The following is a 22,941-nucleotide window of genomic DNA, read 5'->3' on the forward strand; positions in this document are numbered from 1 at the left end:
CAAACCGAGGAAGGTAAGAAAGTTTTACTCACACTCGCGGTCAACGATGAGTCGGGAATAGCTTCAGAGTCCAAGAAATCTTTGTAACTTACAATTAGTATTGGTTGGAATCGAGAACAGTCTTCTTACTGATCATTGGAAATAATGTCAATGCAAATTCTATTATATTCACAATAATCGAGAAACAAGATTTATTCATCGATTCAAATTCTGTTGGTCAGTTTGTGTTGAAGATAAAAAAAAAAGTCTTATTTTCATCAGCTGACATTTCAATTCGTACAAAAAAAAACAGTCCAATCCGATGAACCCTCATCTTTGGCACGTGGGATATGCCGAATAGATTAAACCCAGTTCCGTACTTTCCCGGGCACTCTGATTTTGGAAAATGAGGTTAAAACGACGCGAACGCGAGACGATCAGAATGAATTTTCAATTAGTGTTCGTACGAAGTTGCGAGGGAGGTTACGAAGGGTTAAGTCACAGAGAGAGAGTATAACGATTACGAAACTCTGACATCATTATATGTATACGATAGTACGATTGATACTAGCGGTAAGGCCAATTAGGGGGGTGAGTTGGCAGAGGTAATTTAGAGATAACTACGTGATGATACGGTTCCTGCGTATAACGTATACCTGCGTCTCTGACGGTTGTTTGATACGCGGTAAAGCAGGGAGAGAAACGGAGCGAGGAAAGAGAGATCGCGAATTAAAGCGAAGGGACGCGAGGATGAACAATGTCTTTTGATGTTCCCACAGATACTCTCTCTCTCTCTCTCTCTCTCTCTCTGTTTGCCAGGCTGTATTGTCTAGTCTATTACGATGAACAGCTTGTTTAACCTTTGCCCCTCGAGCCATAGGAACGTGAATCTAAGTACCAGTGTTATGTACCCTCAGCACCTTCAATGTTTGTAATAATCGTTGAAATGTATTTGCTTGATTCGATAACGACGATTTTTCAACACTTCAATATACCGAATCATGCACTGAGAAAAATAACAGGTATCGTTAAAAAAAACTGTTTGAATATTGTTGGTATTATGAAATCATTTCCATCCTAATATTGGTTGAGAAGAATCTTTCACTCGTAACGTAGACGTTACGTGATGAAGTATCGACTACTCTCTAAATTGGGTTTCTTGCTTGATCGTTGTACTTTGCATTGGCACGAATTTCAGTGAATTTGGAACGTTATTCAGCCAGTGCGGATAAACTCGACTTCAAGGAATGTAGACTTGGATGAAAATTGGAAGGAATTTATCTGTCGACTTGAACAATTTTCCCATACCTGCTACATCTGGTCGATCGATATCTGTCTCAGTCCATCCATCCGGATAGACATTTTGCCAACTCCAGGTCTGCCGGATTACGGTAGGTGGGCGAAGGAAGAGGAGATGAGAACGAGGATGGGAATAGGGGTTGGGATTACATCGGGAGAAACCGGAGCGACCGAAAGATGGCAAAGCATAAAGTCCCCGTATCACGCGACATCCAATTTGTGATAGCGTTCTCAAATCGTACTCGTTTTATTGCGATACGAGGTTATATGGCTTGTGAGGTGTTCGGTTACGGATATCTACATATACGAACGCAGACGTCGAAGTGAGAGAAAAGAAACGAACCTCGACCTCTTCAAGTTCGAATTCGCACATTCCTGCGAAATTGACGAAAAGGATTATCGTTCAAGTTTGCCAGGTTAATTTTCCCCGCCATGATAGTACAAAGTTCTTAATTGGCTGTTCCTAATTCGCATTAATTTCCAGATATCAAAGGCTGCCGAGGATGAGAGTGTTTCTTTGATGAGGAAACGCTGCTTCAAAGATGCGAGGAACACTTCCACTACCACCCACGGGATGAATATTGCAGGTAGGGTAGGTAGTTCGCAAATCTGTAGGTAGGTGCTGGAAGCTGAGTAAGTGGAGGTGAAAATGGTACTGAAAGGGAAGTAATAACTCCGGTAGAGCTAAACGGTGTGCAAATATTGTTCTAAACGTTCCGCGGTTTGCGTAAGTGTTCCAAGGCACATCGTTGATGGTGTCGAACGCGTGTAAGAGGGATAAGAATTGACTAACACCGAGTTGTTCGTTCGTGGAGAGTTCGTGTTTGCGCGTTAATTAAGGAGCGCTCGAAGCCGTTGAGTGGCCGGTTAGTAGAGTAGGGCCGAGGTTTGAAGGAGCTAGAAAATCTATGCCAGGAGCACCAATACATGTTATACACCAGTTCCAACGTGGCGGCTGGCAAGAGCTCGGGTGAAGTGGATACCTTATTAAATTCCTTGCACCGTCGACGTAGGTACGCGTAATTGCAAAATTTATTTTCGCGCTAGGATCAAGAATTCTGCTGGTGGTGATGGTGGTGGTGGTGGTGGTGGTGCTTCGTCTGCACGAGGTACATGCTTGAGAGGGTGAAGTGGTTGGGTATCCGCATTATTCGCCCGGCTAATCGTGGCCTGAAGTTTCTTCGACGGTTATAAACAGCTTCGAAATACTTTCGAACAAAACTGGAATGGCTGCCCCGCCAGGTTTAGCCGAGCTCAACATTGCCCTGTACCTAACATGGATGTGGAGAAAGAAGAGCAGGAGGAGGAGGAGGAAGAGGAGGATGATGGAGTGAAAAAGACGAAGGCGAGGAAAAGCTCGAGGAGCAACGGTGACGCTGACAAAGGTTGGAGAACGAGGAAGGAATCTTCAATCTCCAGCTCGAAGCGAGGATATTAATTGGAATTTATCGTACTTGGAATGAGCCCGGAGTCATGAGGTGTACTTGGAATGTCTAAATTGCAATTTTTGACTCCCGGAACTTCTGCTTTTCCCCTTCGCTAACGTTTAGCATTATCAAAATAATGTCTTCAGGATCTTTTATCCCGATTTCCGAGTGTGATAAAAACGATAACTGGTCTCAGCTTGAAAGGATCAAAATCAGAATATTCTTCATGGTCTCATTTTTTCACTTACAACCACCTGAATTCTGCTCCAAAATTATTCGAATTTTATGGTTAATGTAACAGGATTGGTAAATTATTTTCAAGTTGCAAATTGCAAGATCACGTTTAAAGAAAACCTTGATGTAGTTTTTGGAATGTCTTTCTATCTATTATCTCACTACTTCCAACACCATTTCCCAACCAGACTATGAAAGTATTAAACCATCTCAAATCAAGTATGTGATTGAATTGAAATTATGTTCAAGTTACATGAATGAACAAGAATCCTGAAAATCGTGGTTCAGTGTAACCAAAATGACTAAAAGCCTAGTGATTTTCATGAGGTCGAAGTTGGGGACAAAAATTACTATTTTCTGAACTTTACAATGATTTTCAAGAAACTAAAATTTCTAAATATGATTGTGTTTTGTTTTATTACGGTTCACTGAATTTCATCAAATTCCAGTTTTCCTTCAGCATGATTCGTTGCGACAACGTAACCAACTTCAATATGATTGATTTTCATCGGGATCATAAAGCCTGAGGATCCGGAAGTTTCCGCTTCGCAAGTATCTCATAACAAGCGACTGACTAGATTGTCCCCGAGAATAAAATACGGTGAACGTTGCGACACGTTTAATCGTACCGAGAGTCTCGGTTTTCTCTCATCAAAGCTTTTCACCCGGTTTGCATAAGGTTGAATACCGTCTGTACCACGGAGTTGGTCGGTGACTTTGGTGGTGGTATAAAAGTTTGAAATCCCCTCAATTGGCCCGAAAGTTCATCCAAGCATCATCGCCCGTGAAACGGATCTTCGCACCACATTTTCCTTCCGGTCTAAGGTGTATGTTCTGCTCTTTTTCGCTCCTTAATATGTTTTTCCTCTTTCCTCACTCCATCTCTCACTTTTGGCTTTGATACTTTTACTCCGCTCCGCCGAGGCATCTCTCCATTTTGCTGATAAGAATTTAGCCTAGCGAGAAAAGCCCACGCGCGGTTTCCGATCCTTGAAAGGATCTCATCCTTCTTTCTACACAGTGCCGTGATATCGATTCTCGATTTCAAACCTCACCGAGCTGTCGGTGAAAACTTTATTATACCCAGACTTATTATATGTGCGACTTCCCCGTCTGCTTCAAACTTTGAATAATATTGCCGGTAAGTCAAGTGCCTGCAACAAATTCCAGGACTGCGGCATCGCGGAAGTGAAAGAGCTGCATTGTTGTTGATTGAACTTATCGAGGCGAGGAATTATCCTTTGTAAGAAGTAAGCAGTGAATAATTTCTTTTTCAAACTATTTCTTCTTTCACTTACTGAGATCCTACCTTTCCATTCTGTACCTACCATCGGTATAGAAGCCATCTACGAACTGCTTCAGGGAAAAGAGAGAGACAGAGGGAAAGAGAGAGTTGAAGCGAGCAATTTGCAATGCTGAATCGAAAAGTTTTCGCACCAAGTGATGTCGATGAAAGCGAAATACCTAATAAAATAATTGCATTCTACTTCCCTTAAACTCCTCTCGCTGGAAGCTCTTCTGCTATCGCCGCAACCCTGCAGAGAGAAACTCTGCAGGCCACCGCACAATTTCTTCAGATATACCCGCCAACCCAACGAATTGAGTTATTCAACTCCAATTTCATTCCATCCAGGCAAAAACTTTTCACCTACCATACCTTCGCCCGACTTTTACCTCCACCACCACCACCATCACCACTACCAACTACCACCATACGTGTGATTTAACGCCGGTACGACGCTTCTCCTCTTTCTTATACATCCACAGTCCCTTTTCTTCGGCTGCTTTTTTCGACGTCTCGTTGTTTTTCATTTTTATTTCCACTCGTTCGCTTTACATCCACGTTCCGCGGTATTCCTACTTTATTACGGACATTTAGAGAACAAGGAAAACCACAAAGTCCCTTATCGATAAGCTCGAGATGTTCTCGAACTTCACGTGACAATACTGTGAAATTTTTCAAAGACATCTACGAAATATCGTTATTTTTTACAAATTTAATTCTGGACAAGATTATTCGAAAGATACTGACGAAAAACCTGAAAATTTTCAACCCTACCGTTTCCTTATTACTTTTTCAACTGAAACTACTTATTTTTACATCATACATGCATCATTGTAACAAACTTAAAATTCTAGCCCATGAATCATCGATAGAACCACCAAGCCTGTTCAGATCCTTGCAATTCTGCCAAAGCCTTAATAAGCCCCTAGTAAATCCCTGTTAGTCTTAATATCGTGATTTCATAAAATTAGTCATTGTATCACACTAAAAATTGTAGCCCATAAATCATTGATAGAACCAACAAGCCTGTTCAGATCCTTGCAAGCTGGCTGAAGCCCTGATAAGCCCCCAGTAAATCCTTGTTATTCTTAATATCGCGATTTCACAAAATCGTAGTAATAGTCTAACAATAATTTGAATGTTCTGATTCTGATCACTAATCTCTAAATAACACCCAACTATATTCCACGTTTTTGAAAAATTTACAAAAACTTTTCACAATTGCAATGTAATTAAAATGGCAATAAACATTTACTTCTGCTAAGGTCCAATGAAAACTCAACGAAGCTTTGATCATGGTCTGACAGAGAGAAACTACTTTGTAAGCCACATTTAGAATCCTCGACGGTTTTCACGATGGAACAAACGTTACCACAAACCACCAGAGTGAGTAAATCGATATTTTCTTCATCAGAACATTTGTTCAACGAATCAAAGTTCCCTACTACCGTAGCTTTCGCCCCGAAGCGGTAATAATTCTGGGGAAAATTGTTGAGTTCTCTGAAAGTAGTAGCGCCTAAGCTGCGGTATATGAGGATGAAACAAGGAGTTTGCGGTTCTCGTTTACGGTAGAGTAAATAGTCCTGTTTGTACGCAGAATGTATCCTCCACACGTTACACATATTCCACATGGCAATATGTGTGCGTATGGTTGAGTAATTACGATGAACGCGAATCACTGTTTACTTTGATCGGAGTTTAAGTGAGCTTGCAGGCCGATTGATCGTTTTTACTTTCGGCATCTTTCTCCCGCAACGAGTAAAAAAAAAAAAAAAAAAAAAAACGACCACCCAGCTGCGAAAGATCAAACGAAAAACTTGGGAATCCCATGCAGTTTAGCCAAAGTGAGAGATCTTTACACACATCCACGACCCACGCAAAGCATAGACGGCCGACTCTGGCCTCTGTTGAAGGGATCGCAGCGCCGCGCCGCGGTCAAAAGCATAAATCTCGGAATCGTTAGATCGACGATTGCGCCGTTCGGTAACGAAATGCGGATAAATTGTGAACTAAACGCGTGAGCGAGTTCACTGATACTGGGAATAATGATAAACCGAATGAGCTTTCTCTCTCTCTCTCCTTTGCATTGTCTCTCTTTCTCAATCTCTCTCTCTCTCTCTTTAGCTCGCTTCGTATACAGCGGTAAAAATTTCCCTCCGGATTCAGTCGTCCACATTTTAATCACGAATTTCTACTTCTGCCCCAGACTCCGAACCACCATCTCCACCCCCCTCCACATTTACTTCCATCCCCATCAACCCCACCATATGGAACGCCCCCTTACTCAACCCTCGCGAATTATTATAACGTGTTCCGTTTCCACGACGTTTTAATCTCTATCTTCTACCCCGCTCTTCTACCTCCCCCTTCATCCCCAACAGACCCTGCCTCAACGGCTTGTTTCGTTATTCTAAACCATCGGAATGTGAATAATCGCTCTTGGTCCTATATTTTACTTATCGCAAACGGGGTTTGTCCAGATTCTTTTTCATTTTGGTTTTTTCGTCGTTTTTTGTTCCGTTTTTTTTTTTTTTTCTTCTTTTTCTTTTACTGCTGTACACACTTTCGCTGAAGCCACGGTTAACGGAATTCATGCATATATTGCGCCAAGATTAATTAATGCCGTGTATTTTCTCAGGCTTATTATCTTAGACTCAAAATGATTGTATGAATAAGTAAATTCTGTTTAACGATATTTTTTTTTTCCATCTCTTCTCTTCTGACACCGTTCTTAATTATTGTTATCTTGAATTATATTAAATTAAATATAATGAAACTTTGTGGTGGATAAGAGAGAAAATAAAAAAAAAAAAGAAAAAAATAAACAAAAGTAAAACATTTATTAGCACATTTATTTAAGATCAACATATATACTAAAATACTATAATAACGAAAAGTAAAAATTTTTCCTCAACAATTAGGTGCATGCTCGGATATTATTGAATTTTCATGCGCAGTTGAAAATTAATAATATTCTGTCATTCCTTCACATTCCGATCAATATCGCACAGGAATTGCAGATGCTTATATTACACAAGAAGAATGTAATAGAGTAATTTTTATTCCTCTCAGCCATCTGGCGTACTCTCGTTCCATTTCTTATGATTTCAAATATCCGTTATAATTGATCGATGTAATAAAAGTTTCACAGTGAAACTTACCGACGCATCTTAAATTTTACGACCAGCAGCCCAGCTGCGTGTCGATGATTTGTTTGTTATTGGTACAGAGCCGTATTTTTAATTTTCATCTTTACTATCGATCGTTATTGGCGATAATTACCGATACTTCAAACATGCTATTTCGGGCCATTTCGTTCCTCGCATTTGCTCCAAGTGTATTTGTTTATCCTCCACAGCATGCGGTCATCCAAATCGATTGCATATCACTCGCAAGAAATGTTCACCTTAACTCGACTACATCCACTAATCAAAGACTCAACGAACGCGTCTGACTATAAATCTCTGTTTTCCCTTTTTCTTTCTTTTTTCCGTTTTCATCTATCAAACAGCAATGAAAATTTAGCTCCTAATTATTTACACTCCGTTTATGCGACTGCTTGGTGACAAAAAAAAAAAAAAAACTATGAAATCTACCGGTGAAAAAGAATCCAACATTTTCTTTTAAAGACTTTGAACCGGTATCTAACCATGCCAAGTTTGAAACTTTTTACTCAAAGATCGAAATCATCTGTCCCGCTTTGTTTCGATCCATCAATTAACTGATTACTTTTTTCTTTCTCATCGGGTGTCGATCCACTTTGTGAAAATCTCCGAATATATCGTCAATCTATTGTTTCTGTACAACGTGTTAGGTTGTTGAAACTTGACGAACCTTGAATCCGAGATGTGATGAAAATAGTTTGGATAAATGAGAGAAAAGTATAAAGCTGGAAAAGACGAGAGAGTAACCACACTTGAGAATCATGTGATGAAGATAAATGGACAGAAAATAAATATCAGTGGGTAATAAACTTAGCTCTTCACACGCCAGAAACACTGATTTCGTGTTATTTTAGGGTTCCTAAGAGCAATTCGTTTCACTGAAACGCGATGGTTGCGAGTGAAAGCGGGAAGAATAAAATAAGAAATAGAAATCAACCGATAAACGTAAAGTGCTGGAAAATTTATCGGAAAATTATCGATTAACCGTGAAATTGATTTTCATGACAATTATCTATTTGGTCAAATATTCAAATTTGATACACGTGTTGAAGCACGAAGTAAAAGTTAATATAATCCAATACAATCAAACGTGTAAGAACTTTATTTTCTCCGTTGTAGTTGAGAAATTTTGGTTGCTACCTATATCAAACAAATTTTTTTATCCCCCGAAGTTCGCGTTCTACAATAACTTGAATCGAAGTAAGATTACCGATTTCTTCAACTTCTTGACGAAAAGAAAAAAATCAAAGCAGGTTTAAAACTTGTATCAAAAAGGGTTTTGAAAGTGCTGTGCAAAAAATGGTAACAAATTGAATAAAATACCAGACAAGGTTGGCGATGATTTCGGGGGTTGAAATTTGAAATATTACAAAGCTATCCTGCATTTCTTTTGTTCATTTGCATTACCTCAAAAATTCTTGAACGTAAGTAAAGCAGTGCAAAGTAAAATGGTAAAAAAATTTTTAAAAAACCAGAAACCTGGGAAAAAAATCCAACGCATGAAAAGTCGATGCAAGCTGCTCTTGTAACTGCCCTGAAACGGCGGGTAAATCGCTGAGCAACGCGCCCTTTTCGTTTTAGGGTGCGAATCGGGAATCAGGGGTACCAAAAGAAGAACGGATAGAAGGGAGGGATGTAAACGGCGCTATTCGAGACGCCGCAACTGCTCCCCAAACGCCCAGAGGTTGCGGATTATATCCTCGAAAAAATCGTACCTAATCACTCTTGAATACCGTACTGCTCTCGAGGAATGGAAACGACTAAGTTCAAATCCCGCCCCTTTTGCAGAATGGTTATAAATGGTTAGAAATAACCGAGCGGAGATATTTTTTTTTCGCTTATGTTAACTGGATTTCACAGTTTGACGCACGATTTTCATTTCAAAAACATCATTCAACACAATTAGTCAATTTCGTCAGCAGGACTGTTTTGAAATTTTTGAGTATAGTTAAATCGAGTAAACAGAATTTTGAGCTAAAGGTGAAAATGTAAAAAGATTATTTAAACCTGGAGAATGAAAATATAAAAAAGTCAAAGTCTCAGAATCGTTGGAATTCTGCTATATTCTTACTTATTTTTGATGATTCTATATTGTGTCTTTCTATGTTTCAACCGTTTTACATTTTGATTTATCTACACTTCGACTTTTGTGAAAATTCGATGATTTGAACCCTCTGTTTTCTAATATTTCTATATTTTTAGCCGTACCCATATTTTAGTAAAAAAAAAAAAACCAAACTCAAAGGGCTCAATACTATTAAAAATAACGATATTTTTACAACGATCGAAAATAATAATTGTAACAATTCATAGTTCGATATACAATTTCTAAGGAATCTAAGATTTGTAAATTTCGACAGTAAATGTAATGTTTAATTAATCCTAGAATTCTATAAAATCTACCAAATTTTGATTTAAAAGAACAAATCCGAGAAAATTAAAATACCGTCTAAAACAATCGACGATCGTTGGATTTCCATAAGCTTTTTAACCTCATGGTGATCTGTTATCTTCTTTTTTTTTTTTTTTTGGTGCAACGGTTTATTTTATCAGTAAAAACGTTGGCATGATTATTCGAAAACTGGATAAACAGACGTGAATATATGCGAGGCGTGTAAAAACGGATGCTCACATATGTTGCGCTACATAGAAAAGCAAGCAGGCTGGCTGCGCAGAGTTAAAGCATCGGAACGTTGTTCTTGAGCCGTAAAAAGAGAGAGAACAGAACGTAAAAAAAAAAAGGCAAAAAGAAAACAAGACAAGGGAACGACAACATCGCAGCATTTTTCTTCCGAAAGAGAGAGGACAGCAGACATTGAAAAACCAAAAAAACAAAAAAAAAAAAAAAAACACGGTAGCTGCAAGCATCAGCAATCCGGCAGATAAAAATCCCTCTTTTGTTATCAGCTGCGCCTCTTTTCTGCGCAGCGTAAAAACTCGATGACGAGCTTTCCTCGACGATTAAACGCCTGACGCATTTTAAACGTGGATGATGAAAAAAAAAAAAAAAAAAAAAAATTCCTACCAAACGGTGAGACTTGGCGGATAATCAGCTCGAGAACGAAACGCAAAACCAGCTCGCCAATCGTTCTTTCTTCGCCGTGAAGAGAGAGATTTCGTTCAACAGCTAGTCGCTCCGCTGGAGACCCGCAAGCTCGGACCGTATTTTAGAAATTTCCTTAATCGGATTTCAAGATTTACTCGAGGCAACTGGTGAATGCTCAAAGCTCAACGCTTTGCGAGTATATTTACTCAGCTATATACTTATAAATTATCTCTAGCTCTTCTCGATGCTACCGACAAACAAGTCGAGCTTTCGTTCTAAAAGTCTGCGGACCGTTCCTAGATCCAGCCTAATGGTTACCAGTCTCTCTCTCCCCGTCAAAATGATGTTTGAACACTTCCAGAGCGTTTAAAAAGTCTTAATTGTATGCGAAAATGAAAGGACACCGCAGGATCCGTATGGAAATTGGATGTATTTTCGGTATGTTACAGCACATATCCTCCCGATGAAAAGATCCTATAAACACAAGTCCCAAAAATCAGTATTTTCCGAGATACAGGCTTCGGAAGAAAGGTGCACAAATTTTTTGATGTCTATGGATTTCGTGATTTTCATGAATTATAAAGCTTTAAGGGGACTTGAAATAAAACGATTCGCTCAAAAAACTGCACGAATGAGAAGAGAAGAAAATAAAATACTTTCAAACTATCGATCGATAGATAAGAGTCTAAGAAAATCTAGAAAATCTAGAAAAATATATCAAATCAAAAGCATGAGGGCAACAAAAATGAATTCGTAGGAAAAAGTTTGATTGTTTCGTCGTGAACTGTTTTAACACAGATTATCGATTCTAAAAACAATTCAAAGCTGTGTCTTGTCAAGTTTTTCTATCGATACTTTTTTCTAACCTGACTGTACACTTCGTAAATCCTTACAAAACCGTGACTAAAGCAGCATCGATATAACGAAGTCAATGCTCCCGACTCTTAACTCCAGTCTGTGAATTCGTCAAGCAATTGAGTGTAACCGAAAAGTAGATATGTGAAGTGACTCGAGCCTGAGATGTGGTTGAGAATATTCATCTCACAATGTCGACAATAATCACATCATGAAGTATCATCAAACACGGAGTTAAAAGGGTCCTGAAACTTTTCAATAACTCAAGTGCGGATATTGTGTCACAGGGTTAAGAGTTGAGGAAGGTGTGTATGGATAATTCCATGCGAATCCAACCAACGTCTGATCCTCACCATTTTTTATTTTCTTCGAAATTTTTTCAGTCATCATCCCAACTGTAAAACAGTGCTCTGATTTTTTTTCACATTTTTCATTCAACTGGTTAATGACTTATAAATATTAAACGTGATTTTGAAAAGAAACTTTCGTAAAAGTATCAAAACATTCTCGTACACTCGATTGTTTTTTCTTTTCCAAACATTTCAAGATGGGCTGATCATTTTTCGATTTTTTTTTTTTTTTTGTTTTCCAACGCAAGCATTGTTTAAACGATTATTTAGAACATTGCTGGATCGGTTTCATTATGAAATTGATTTTAAAAAAAAGTTAAAAGTGCCAAGAAACAAAAAAGATGCCCGCAATAATGAAACCGGTCTAGAAATGTTGTAAATGAAAAATAGAAGTTGTGATAATTTTGTCGGGAATTTTCAGACCGTTTAAACAATTTTTTAGTTGATAAGAAAATTTAAAGTGCTAATAAAAATGGAAAAAGAAATCAGCCCGGTCTTGAAATGATTGGAATAGAAAATACAGCCTCTGAGAATTTATTGAGAATTTTAAGCAAGGTCCTTTCTAAAATCACTTTAAATGTTTATAAATAATTGAGCGGTTTAGTAAAAAAAACTGAAAAATTTCAGGGAACTGTTTCAGAGGTGGGACAATTGCAGAAATTTTTTTAAACAAAATTAGAAATAGTGAGGGTCAGATGTTGGTATGATTCACATGGAATCTCCCATATTCATTATAATACCTATAAAATGCCACAGCAGAGTGAGTAAAACTCGAACATACTCGACATCGATGAATCTGACAAGTTCACTGCATGTATGATTGTGCAATGACACAGATAACCGCGGTGATCAATTAAGCGTGTAATCATCGGTCAAGGGGCATGGCTATGGGATATGTGTACACCATATAAATTTCGTATGCGTATTTAAATACGTTAAATGTATATACATGGGGGGTTCAACGTCAAATCGAACGAAAGAACGAGATTTTTGTTGTTTTCGCTCTTTTACTCACTTGAAGTTGGTATTGAAAGCATCAGAACTGAATTTTTTCAGATCTTCCTGACCACGAATTTTCTCACCACAGCTAGTCGAAAAATCAACTTTTGACGATTTCTCATTTTATCAAGTCAACGTAGCTTGAAATTTAGATTACATGTGGAAAAAATTTCTATACAAGAGGCTTGCATCTTTGTATGAAATTTCTAAGAACAATTTTGTGCGATCTTACATGCCCCGTTAAAGTATAGTTTTGACGAGAAATCCTGTAAAATCTTCCGTAGCAAAACAGTGCCCGGAATATAATTGGCTGAAATTTTTACACAGCGTGTCTTTTTCAATGCCAAAGATCGTCTACAAGTTTCGTAGTGGGCGGAAAAGCAGTTCGAAAATCACGAGTAACAGCGTACACGGAACTGCGACATTTCTCATCCACACGCGACACAACGCGGCGGTGCGAACGGTAAAAGTTATACAGTCGGTGTTTCGATACGCAACGAATCGTCGAATTCTTACCTTGGATGAGTCTGCTTCGGAATTCACACGTCGTGTCGGGAATCTTGATAAACGACCGGCCGAAGTAAACGAATCTTGATAAACGACAAGCCGCAGTAAACTCCTCGAGAAAAAGTCGACAATCGAGATTATAAACAAGACGCGTAACAATTGAAGATCGCTCTCGAGCGCGCAGCAGCGCCACGCGGAGGGCAAGCGAACTACTCGCGGCGGCGTCAAATTTGAACCGAATTCTCGCCGCTGCGTGAATATTCCTTGATATATCTTCCGAACCGCTTCACCGCACACTATCAAGTTTGCAGAAAACGTTTCGCATCGACGAAGGCACGCTGTGTGTAAATTGTTTCCCATTTGATTTCGGCACTTTTCGGTTACGAATAACTTGCGCGCATTTTGTATCAAAACTACACTGAAACGGGGTATGAAAAATCCGAAAAAATACTCTCGCGAAGTTCGCGAGAGAATCTAAAATTTTCGCGAAGAAACTTTTTCCACGCGTCGTCCAGATTTCAAGCTACGTAGGCGCGAAAAATCAAAACATTGTCGAAATCAATTTATTCGATGAGTTCTCGTGAAGAAATCATTTGTCGAAAGAATTTGATAAAATTCAAAGTTCATCCTTTCGATATGTACTTGATTGTGTGAGAAGGCAATTAGATTAAAATGGTTCGGGGAAACCGACCGCTTGAGTTGACGTGAAATACCCCGTATACATATATATGTATAGGTATACATATATGTATATATATATTAGGGTGTGAAGGTCAACGAAGTTGAAACTGACCTTGTCCTCGGACGCTCGTTAAAGCTGCTGCTGTAATCAGTACCGTCTGCACCACCAAGCACCTCATATTGGTTCCTTTTCTTCGATCGTTCACAGCTTTGTCACCTATTTTTATCACTCTATACCAACGTATATCACCACATTAAATTTTTAACTCAAGCTCTGTGCTTGATATCTTGGTTTCTGGTATTTAATTTTAACCCCTTTTTTTCTAACACTTTTTTTACGGTATACTTTGACTTTGATTCGTTGTGTTTTTTTTTACGAGTCGAACGCGAAAAGCTCGCGGCTGTTTTTAATATTTGGCTCTGGATCGATCGATGATATTTATTTTCAAACTCAGCGTCGACGTCGCTGATGAAGGTGGTTTAAAGCACGATATTCACTCATCGTGTTTACGACATGTGTTTTGGATTATTTATTATTCGCCCCTTGTTGATTTCACTTCTTGTTTATTAACCCTGTAATTTTTCAATATTTTTATACTCTTGCCGATGGAAATATTATGACTTTGGTAAGGAATTAGGAGAAACGATGAATCAGAGATTTTGAGAATCTAAAATAGCAGAAAAACAGACCTGATGCTAAATGTTAAAAGATTTCCAAAAAGTTACAACCATATACTGTCAAACCGGCGGGAAAAATGTCAATGACCGATTTTTGCTCACAACATGATTCGATATTTTTCTGTGACAAAAATCGCGATCATCGCAAAATTTTCCAGTTCAAATACTGTGGAAGAGATGGTGTAGAAATTTTTGATGTGTTGAAACTAAATTCAAAAATAAAACCTAAGAGGCTTCTGCATATTCTAAAAAAAAAAAAAACAAGAAAAAAAAACAAAACCAACACACGCTGAACCATCTATCCTCAATTTTCTAGCTTCGCCACTTCCGGTGAGATTTTACTTTACTCTCGGTAAATTGTTTACACAAGCGTCGGTTTTTGCAACGAATTGTTTTCGATCGCTTTGATTATATCTTCGCTTCGGACGGAATCGAAAAGATGCGATGTAAAAAAAAAATTTGTAGAAGAAAAAAAAAAAAAAAAAATTGAAGAAAAACCGCGGTGCGAAAGAGAAAAGTTTCGAAACCTTCCAACCAGCGTCAAATCCGCAACTTCGTTTCTCCGTTCCTTCATTCGGAACCATAAGAGGGTTTTAGCTCCGTGGCGAAGGTCGGTCCGAGCTTTACGGTAGTGAATACGGACGTAATGATTCGCGGAATCACTCCAAAGGATAGAAAGAGACACGTGTATGGAGAAGATAGAGAGGGATTTACCGGACGATATTAAGCTTCGTTCGCCATTGCAGGATGTAAAAATGCAGGGGTCATTTCCCTTCGTTTTTTTCTCTTGTAAATTTTATTTTCGTACTTTGTTTTTTTTTTTTTTTTTCGGTGCGCGGTTGAAGTTTCGAATTTGCAAAGTTCCGAAAGCGCCTGATTTCGAATTATTTGACGGCGAAAGTTGAGTAGAGAAGTCAAGCTTTGGTGAAACGTCAAAGTTTCGAATGTTCGGAAACCCGATGGCTCACAATTCCAAAATTCAAGATTACGAAAATTCAAGTTACGATATAGCAAAATTCCGAAAGTTGAAATATACTCGCGCAAACGCAGTTTTCTCAACGAGTGGGCGCAAAGAAATCAGAAAAATCGAAAACCAGGATTCCGAACGTAAAAATATCAAACATCCGAAACAAATAAAGATCAAGGTGGTGAAATTTCGATGATCGTGAGCAAGAAATTTACAGAGCTGAAAATCTTCGATCATTCGAAGTTTCGATGTTACAAATTTTCAAATTCTCTCATTTTTGCAGTTTCGTAACTTTGAGTTGTCGAGTTCGATATCTTTACTTTAAATTTAACCATCAAAAAATTCGGAATTTGGTGCTTTCGAAACCTGTCAATTTGGAAATTTCAACCCCGCTCCGTTTTTTTTTATCGCTCTCAATCATAGTTTAGTCGTACTTGGGACATCGTGTTCATTTTTGCCACAACATTTTCGTCTCTCTTATCGTCCGTTCCGTTTATTTCTTTTCTTTTTTTCTCTCTCTCTCTCTCCCCTTCTCCCTCGTGTTATTCTTTTTATATTCTATTTGACAGGTTTTATCGTCGCTGATTGATGAACTTTTGACGCGGACTTTCACGCCCCTTATTACCCGCTCTTTTCCACCCCCCCCCCCACCTCTTTGCCGCCCTGCAATTCTACCATGTAACTCGTCGACTGGCTTTCTCTCTCTTCTCTTGTCTTCTCTTCTTTTCTCTTCTCTTCGCTTCTCGACGGTATGTATCTAATACATAAGGAGGGTCGCTACATAATTTATACATATATATACATGCCTGTGTATTATATATATATACCCGTGGACATAATTAAATGAAAGCTCTGAATGATTAATTGCTATAGCTTCGTGTATTTTTATTTCCATACATTCATTTTCTTCTTCCTCCTTTCTCGCATTATTTACCCTTTTTGTTTATTTTTTCCTCTTTGTCTCTCTCTCTCTGTCTGTTTGTTTGTTTGTTTGTTTGTTTGTTTGTTTGTTTTTCTTCAATGGTTCCGGCGTTGTTCAGTTTCCCAATCCCTCAACTTTCTTTCCATCCTTCGCGCTCTCTTTATACACCATTCTAATTTCCCTTTAAAATTCGTCGTCTTCGTTGATTTTTACCCTGAAATTTAACCCATCCCAGACATCATCGTTACTGCACTCTTCTAACCTCTTGGGATCGATTCAAGATTCTTCGTCATTCTCGATCTTGTGTCTGGATTAAACCGCGAGAGTGTATTTTTTTTCTGCTTTTTATAATCGTGACATAATATTCGCGAAGAAAAGCTTTTCCCCCCCCGAGTAACCAATTATTTCAAATATCGTTATTGTAAAATTAATTTTTTGTTTCTCCCTCTTCATAATTCCGAATGTGCGAAACGAAAGACCTGCGAAGTGGCAACAAGATTGAATCAAGTTTACCCATCGCCCGGATAAATTTTCGAAAACTTGTCAATAACGAAGATGTGAAATAAGTATAAACTCCGATTACAATGATAAGAACTAAGATAATTACGAAGAAAAACGCTCGAGAGTTAGCAAAAGTCCGAGTTCAATCACTTTAATTCGTAAATTTAATTTAATTATCGAGAAGCCGCGTGGTTTTGCCGATGTATATATATGTATATAAGGGATACGGGGCTGGCTGTTAGTTGTTGTCGGAATATTCACGAGCCGTGAAAGTCCCGGTCTTAGTTTCGTATTACTTGATTAACGGATCCTCGCCCCGTCACTTTCAAACAATTCATTCCCGACCTAGCTTAACCCAAATTAAACGCTGACGCGGTGAGATTTCGAGAGAGACGAAATATCGGGGAACAGAGAGAGAGAGAGAGAGAGAGAGAGAGAGAGAGAGAAAGAGAGACGGAGATAACACAGAAACTTTGAGAGGCGAGACGCCCAGACTCGAATCCAGAGTCTTTTATAAAAGAGAATCGCTACTCAATGCCTAGTTTAAGATTTCCGCATTCCAAGCAAAAAAAGGAACAACGTTTTCACAATCTTGACTTTTTCACCCTCGAGACAGATAGATTCCGTTTTTCATTAATTTATTCGCACTCGTCAATATTTTCAGCATTCAACAGTCGCATGGATCTTAAACATTTAATTATAAATCGAATGATACGTGAAAAAAAACACAAAACAAAAATTCTTCAAATCGTAAAATGATTTGATATTTTTTAGAATTAGCTTACGGTTGGAAAAAAAATAATTTTCCGTCATTTTGCGGCTTTTATTGATCGCGAGATACGATAATTGAAATAAATTTCTGATGCTGAATATCAAGATTCGAAGTATTTTTTTTTTTCTCACAGAGTTTCGTTCGAATCGATTATTCTTAGTAAAAAAAAAAAAATTAAAAATTCTCATCAGTGATAACGTTTGATGATAAATCATTCCAGAGTTTGTTTTACATACACTATGAAATTCGGATGAATTTTTCGGTAAATCCTGCAGTTTGTCAATTACAGAGAGCCTTTGAGCTTAATTCACGGTATTGAATGGGTGAAATTTTGTCTACCAATATACATAATATAATAATATACAAATAGAAATAAATATCATTCCTTTGACATCCGAATATATGCATGTCGTGTGTGAATCGAATTTCATGAAAATACTTCGTAATTAATGGACAAAATCGTATTTTACAATATTAACCGAATATTATTCCTGAAAATTTCACGAACGGTGTTTAATTTTAATCTCATCTTGCAATAACCGCAGTGTTAAAAAATCACTTCGGAAGTTGAAGACGGAAAAAAAAAAAATTTTAAAGCAAGAAGAGAGTTGAGAATCAATTCAAAGAAAAGTTAAGTATCGAAATTTTTTTACAGATTTCAATTAATACACGCAATTGGTTTCTGAAGCATTCAATTTACGGGTGTAGACCTGTACATACGTACATACAGAAATGATTCGGTGAATTTGAAACTCTGTTAATATCAGGGTACCACCATCGATTCGCACACTTGCGACGATGAATAAAAAAAATCACTTTACGTTCAAAGTCACAATATCGACCATTACTGAACTTTAGGAAAGAACCTTCGTTAGCGGTTTGATTTTGTTTTAATTGTTCCGCCCTAAGTTCGAAGTGGGAAAAGGAAAAAAAAAAGAACGAAAGACAAATACGTTTAAAAAATAACGACAAATGTATTGTCACGTAATAAAAGGTAATCACGAAAAAGAGAAATGAATTGCACGTTTTTGGAATTATAAATTTTCATCGCTTGAGAGTTATCGGTAATTAACTTGCTGTTTTTAACTTTTAACTCTAGTTCATTTAAATCATTCTTTTGTTGGCTACACGAAGTGGTACAGTTTTATTTGTTTATTTATTTATTTCTATCAACGAATAATTTGATAGAGTCAAATTCGATATTTCTGCACGAAGTTAAATAATGATTTGCTGTTCAACGGACTCGCGGGATTCGTTGAAAATTGACAAAGCCGTGAAAATTTGAATAAAAACGCGATTTAAACAAGTGGGAGAAAGTAATTTTCCTTCTTTTTCTACTCCGTTATAAATTAACCCAGCCATAATCTGTGTTCAGTATTTTTTTAACCACACGTCTTCGTATAAAATGACAAAATGATTCTACTTACGTTATTTGCAATAATTTTTTGCAACAAATCATCCTACCCATAATCTCTGTTCGGTTTGTTTTTTTATTTTATTTTTTTTCTTACGTACAAAATGACGAAAAGATACTGCTTATATTATTTGCAATAATTTTCTTCTTATTTTCATCTTCTTTTCGTTCGGTACAAAGTTCGAAAAACTAACCGAGAATCGAATTTACCGAGTTCAAATATCGGTCAGCCTTTCAAAACGACAAAAGGAATTGTTTTATCGTCAGCGAGACGGTTTTCTCACAATCAGCGCGACGACGTTCAAGTTTCCGAGCTTTTCTACTCGCAGTAGTAGAACCGAGTTAGCGTCAGACGGAGTTTCCGAATTCGCCAGCGGTAATCACGACTGCATTGAATCGCTCTCGCGTTGTTTCATTTTATCAAGCCCGGCATAAAACCCACTTGACAAACAGCGATAAAGCCGGTTTTAGGACCGTGTTAAAGCTTTCAGAAATTTCCGACTTAACTTACGGGTCGAATTTCAATCTCCGATGGTTTCGAAATACCCGCGCAAATATTCAGTCTCTGTATTCGAGAAGCGCGGGAAATTCAGAATCGTTTAAACACAGCGAACCGGAACGATTTTATACATTGTCTTCTTTTTCTGTTGTTTTTTTTTTTTTATAAATCCAATTTCACATGGCGTCAGCGTGTGTCGATTTTTTTTTTTTTTACTGTTTCTTTTTATCTCAGTCGCACGAATTCACGAAATTCTTTATTTCGTTTTACAAGTGTTTCGATTTTTATTGCGTATTTTATTATTTGTTAGATATCGAGTAAAATTAGAAATCAGAAAATTAACGAACTTCAACGAATAGATCAAATTTGATATGAATAAAATTTCACTTTTAGAAAATTAAATTAACGACATCTCACAACTGATAATATTATCCTTCCGTGATATAAGAAATAGACACAGTTTTTTTTGTTTTTTTTTTTTTTTTTGTTTCTTTATCCCATAGATTTTTGAAGCTTGTCGTTATTTGACTTATTATTGTCTTGTCGTAAAAACTTTACGTTCCTAACGCGTGTATTAATCGATAATTACAATATTCGACACAGCACTTTGTTGAGTAATTTTACAATCGTCAAAGTTGAAAATAATCGTGATTAACAACACGTGTCTCACTCGTTGTTAATCACTCGACATTCTCCCGAATATTTCTATACGTTCCAACTGTCGAAAAACCAAAAAAAAAAAAAATTAATAAATAAATAAAGTAAGCAACGATTATACCGGTAATAAAATACACACTCTGAATTACGTAAACTGATCTCAAGTTCGATCAAATTTATCAAGACTGTGAATAAAAACGGAAACCAAAGAAGAATGAAAAAAAACAAAAAAAAAAAAATATACACGGATATCGAAAATCAAATTTTAAAATCGATTGTAAATTTTTGTTGAGTTAGAGAGAAGAAAAATGAAATGAAACAGAGGTTGATAAGAACAAGTGAAAGAAGAAGAAGGAAAAGTTTGATAAATGCAAGTATTAAAAAAAGTGGAAACTTGTATTTTGTTTGTAGCGCAAAATTTTGAAATTCACCAATTTATTACGACGGTTAAAAAGCGTCGGCAGTTTCTTATTTCCGGTTCGGATATACCTCGTCCGACGAACGGAGAAACGTTCTACGCACGTATCACTGTATCACACGATAAGCGCGACAATAGAGAACTGATAATAGAATCGGGAACCGCACGCAGGCGAGATAGAAACACGCGTGTGCGCTCTCGGCGAACGCGGACTCGAAACTGAGGAAAGGCGCCGCGGCGCTGCGGACTCGCTAGTTCTCGGCGTCTCCGTTCGGCGTCGCGACGCCCGATTCAACCCCGAAAGCCGACGCCCGCCTTTGGACCGCACTTGCCAAACCGGACTCCGGAGCGAAACAGCTATCGCGTTTGTTTACAAATCACTCTTGCACGTTCCTCTCCTACGACCGACCGATCGAAACAACAACATTACGTGCCGTTTCTTAGGGGGGGTCTGTGACAAAAGCACACGCTGAGAAATATTTCATTCGTTAGAGTAACTGGATAAATTGATTGAAACGAGTATCGTTAAGAATAGTTAAGGACTGAGCGGTAACCGAAATTCAATATTTATCTCAGTTTAGGCATTCGGATAATTCAATGTACGAAGAAAAACGATTCTTGTACGTATGCGTATTGTTACGTAATACACGCGTAATGCTAGGTGTTTGTTAAAAACGACAAAAATCAAATTAAACTTACGAACAAAAATCAATGCTTGTTAAGAAATTATTAACAGATAAATTTTCGTCGGTTTCGAAATGTCCGTGCATTCACGAATTCGACTTGTATAAAGTTACTTGATCGCGGTTGGCTGTCCGGATAATCGTGAATCGGTATAATCGAGTCTCCGCTGTTTTTTTTTTTTTTTTTTTCAAGAAAATTAAAACACTCGGAGCAACTTGAGTTTGAGGGCTTTATTATTTACAGTTTCGATAACGTTGGAGAATTTTTTTCATTCAAATTGATAACAATATGAGGGCGTAACGCGTTTAAGTAGAGAACGACTCCGAACTCGAGAATTTTTGCCGTGACGTATTTCTTGACGTCACTGTTGAAATTTTTAAAAGACGGAAGAAATTTTTTAAAGCGAATATGTCTTTTCGGGTTCCAGCTCGTAGCCCGAATATTGAAAATAAAACAATTTCTGAACCTGTACGATTATGAAGAAAAGATTCAAATCTCTTGGATCGAAAAATTGTTAAGAAATGTTTGGAAAAAAAAAATATTCGTCGTAATTTATTCTACTCTTTCCCTTATGCCGGAGAAACTGGTTCGTTAATATTATTTTACTTCACGTTATTGAAGAATCTTAATTCTGTTTCAGCTGTTTCGATTACTTATTTATTATTTTTTCATTTTTCATTTTGCAAATCTCACTCCCATTATCCGTATATGTTCGTCAGTTTTATGTTACGAAACTATGGTTTGAGGAATAATCGAAAAATACGTTAAGCTGTCTAATGGGATTGAATTTTTATTTCTTCGCAATATCTCCTCATTTTTTTATACGAAATTGTAATAAAAAATAATAACAACAATAATTATGATGACAAAAAATGGCTTCACGTGCAAACGTCCCTTTATAATGACCGATCGTTACGGTAGAGTTTTATTTTTCCTTTAGAAAAACAAAATTCTAATGGATAAATAAGTCCGGCGGTATTAGGTTGAAAATCGATGGATAAACGCTCATATTTTTTTCTACACACATGTATATATATATCAGTTGAGCATTCGGTTGATATCGTGGATGCCTGAGGTAATTCATCCTTTGGGAGTTTACCAAGTGGAAATCAATATATAATTAATGAAGATCGAAAACGGGTCGTGTGTCGTTTTTGTTGTTGTTGTTGTTATTATTATTATTATTATTATTATTATTATTATTGTATTTCATATTCTCCGGTAAGATAAAGTGCAGGTATAAAATTTTCTTGAAAACACAACGAAAATAGAAGCTTGGATGAAACAATTTTCAAAAATGTCGCATATTTACTTTCAAAAGAATTGTGGTATCCATGAAAATTGTTTTCAACCCTTTGCGAACTTTCGCTGCATTTGCAATATAATATGAAGAAATTTTCCGTTAACGAAAGAAAAGAAACGTACAAAGAAAAAAAAAAAAAAAAAGACGAAATAACTTGTTAAATTGAACACAGAAATTATAAGCTGTAAAGAAAATTGTTCGAGTCTGTGTTTCTAGATGTAAAATCAATCGATCGATGTTGTTTCATTTTAAAGAAATTGCGAGCGAATTGTCCTATTTTTTATGAAAACTGTACGTACC

The 22,941-nt window shown here is 37.3% G+C and overlaps 1 protein-coding gene across 2 annotated transcripts in view; it reads right to left on the reverse strand.

Moving 5' to 3' along the window:
• The window catches only part of LOC124223146 (nephrin), a 228,003-nt gene extending 207,153 nt beyond the window's left edge, over positions 1–20,850 (reverse strand). Inside the window, exons 1-3 of one of the 2 annotated variants that reach the window (XM_046634880.2) lie at positions 20,668–20,850; positions 19,094–20,297; positions 13,939–14,399 (exon numbers count right to left, since the gene is read on the reverse strand). In XM_046634880.2, the coding sequence (XP_046490836.1) occupies positions 13,939–14,005 (67 nt within the window). In that variant the 5' untranslated portion in view covers positions 14,006–14,399; positions 19,094–20,297; positions 20,668–20,850. The remainder of the gene's footprint in view (positions 1–13,938; positions 14,400–19,093; positions 20,298–20,667) is intronic. The other variant, XM_069137749.1, reaches the window with a different exon arrangement.
• Between the last annotated feature and the right edge of the window lie 2,091 nt (positions 20,851–22,941).

Source organism: Neodiprion pinetum, chromosome 7 (assembly GCF_021155775.2).
Source record: "Neodiprion pinetum isolate iyNeoPine1 chromosome 7, iyNeoPine1.2, whole genome shotgun sequence".
NCBI lineage: Eukaryota > Metazoa > Arthropoda > Insecta > Hymenoptera > Diprionidae > Neodiprion > Neodiprion pinetum.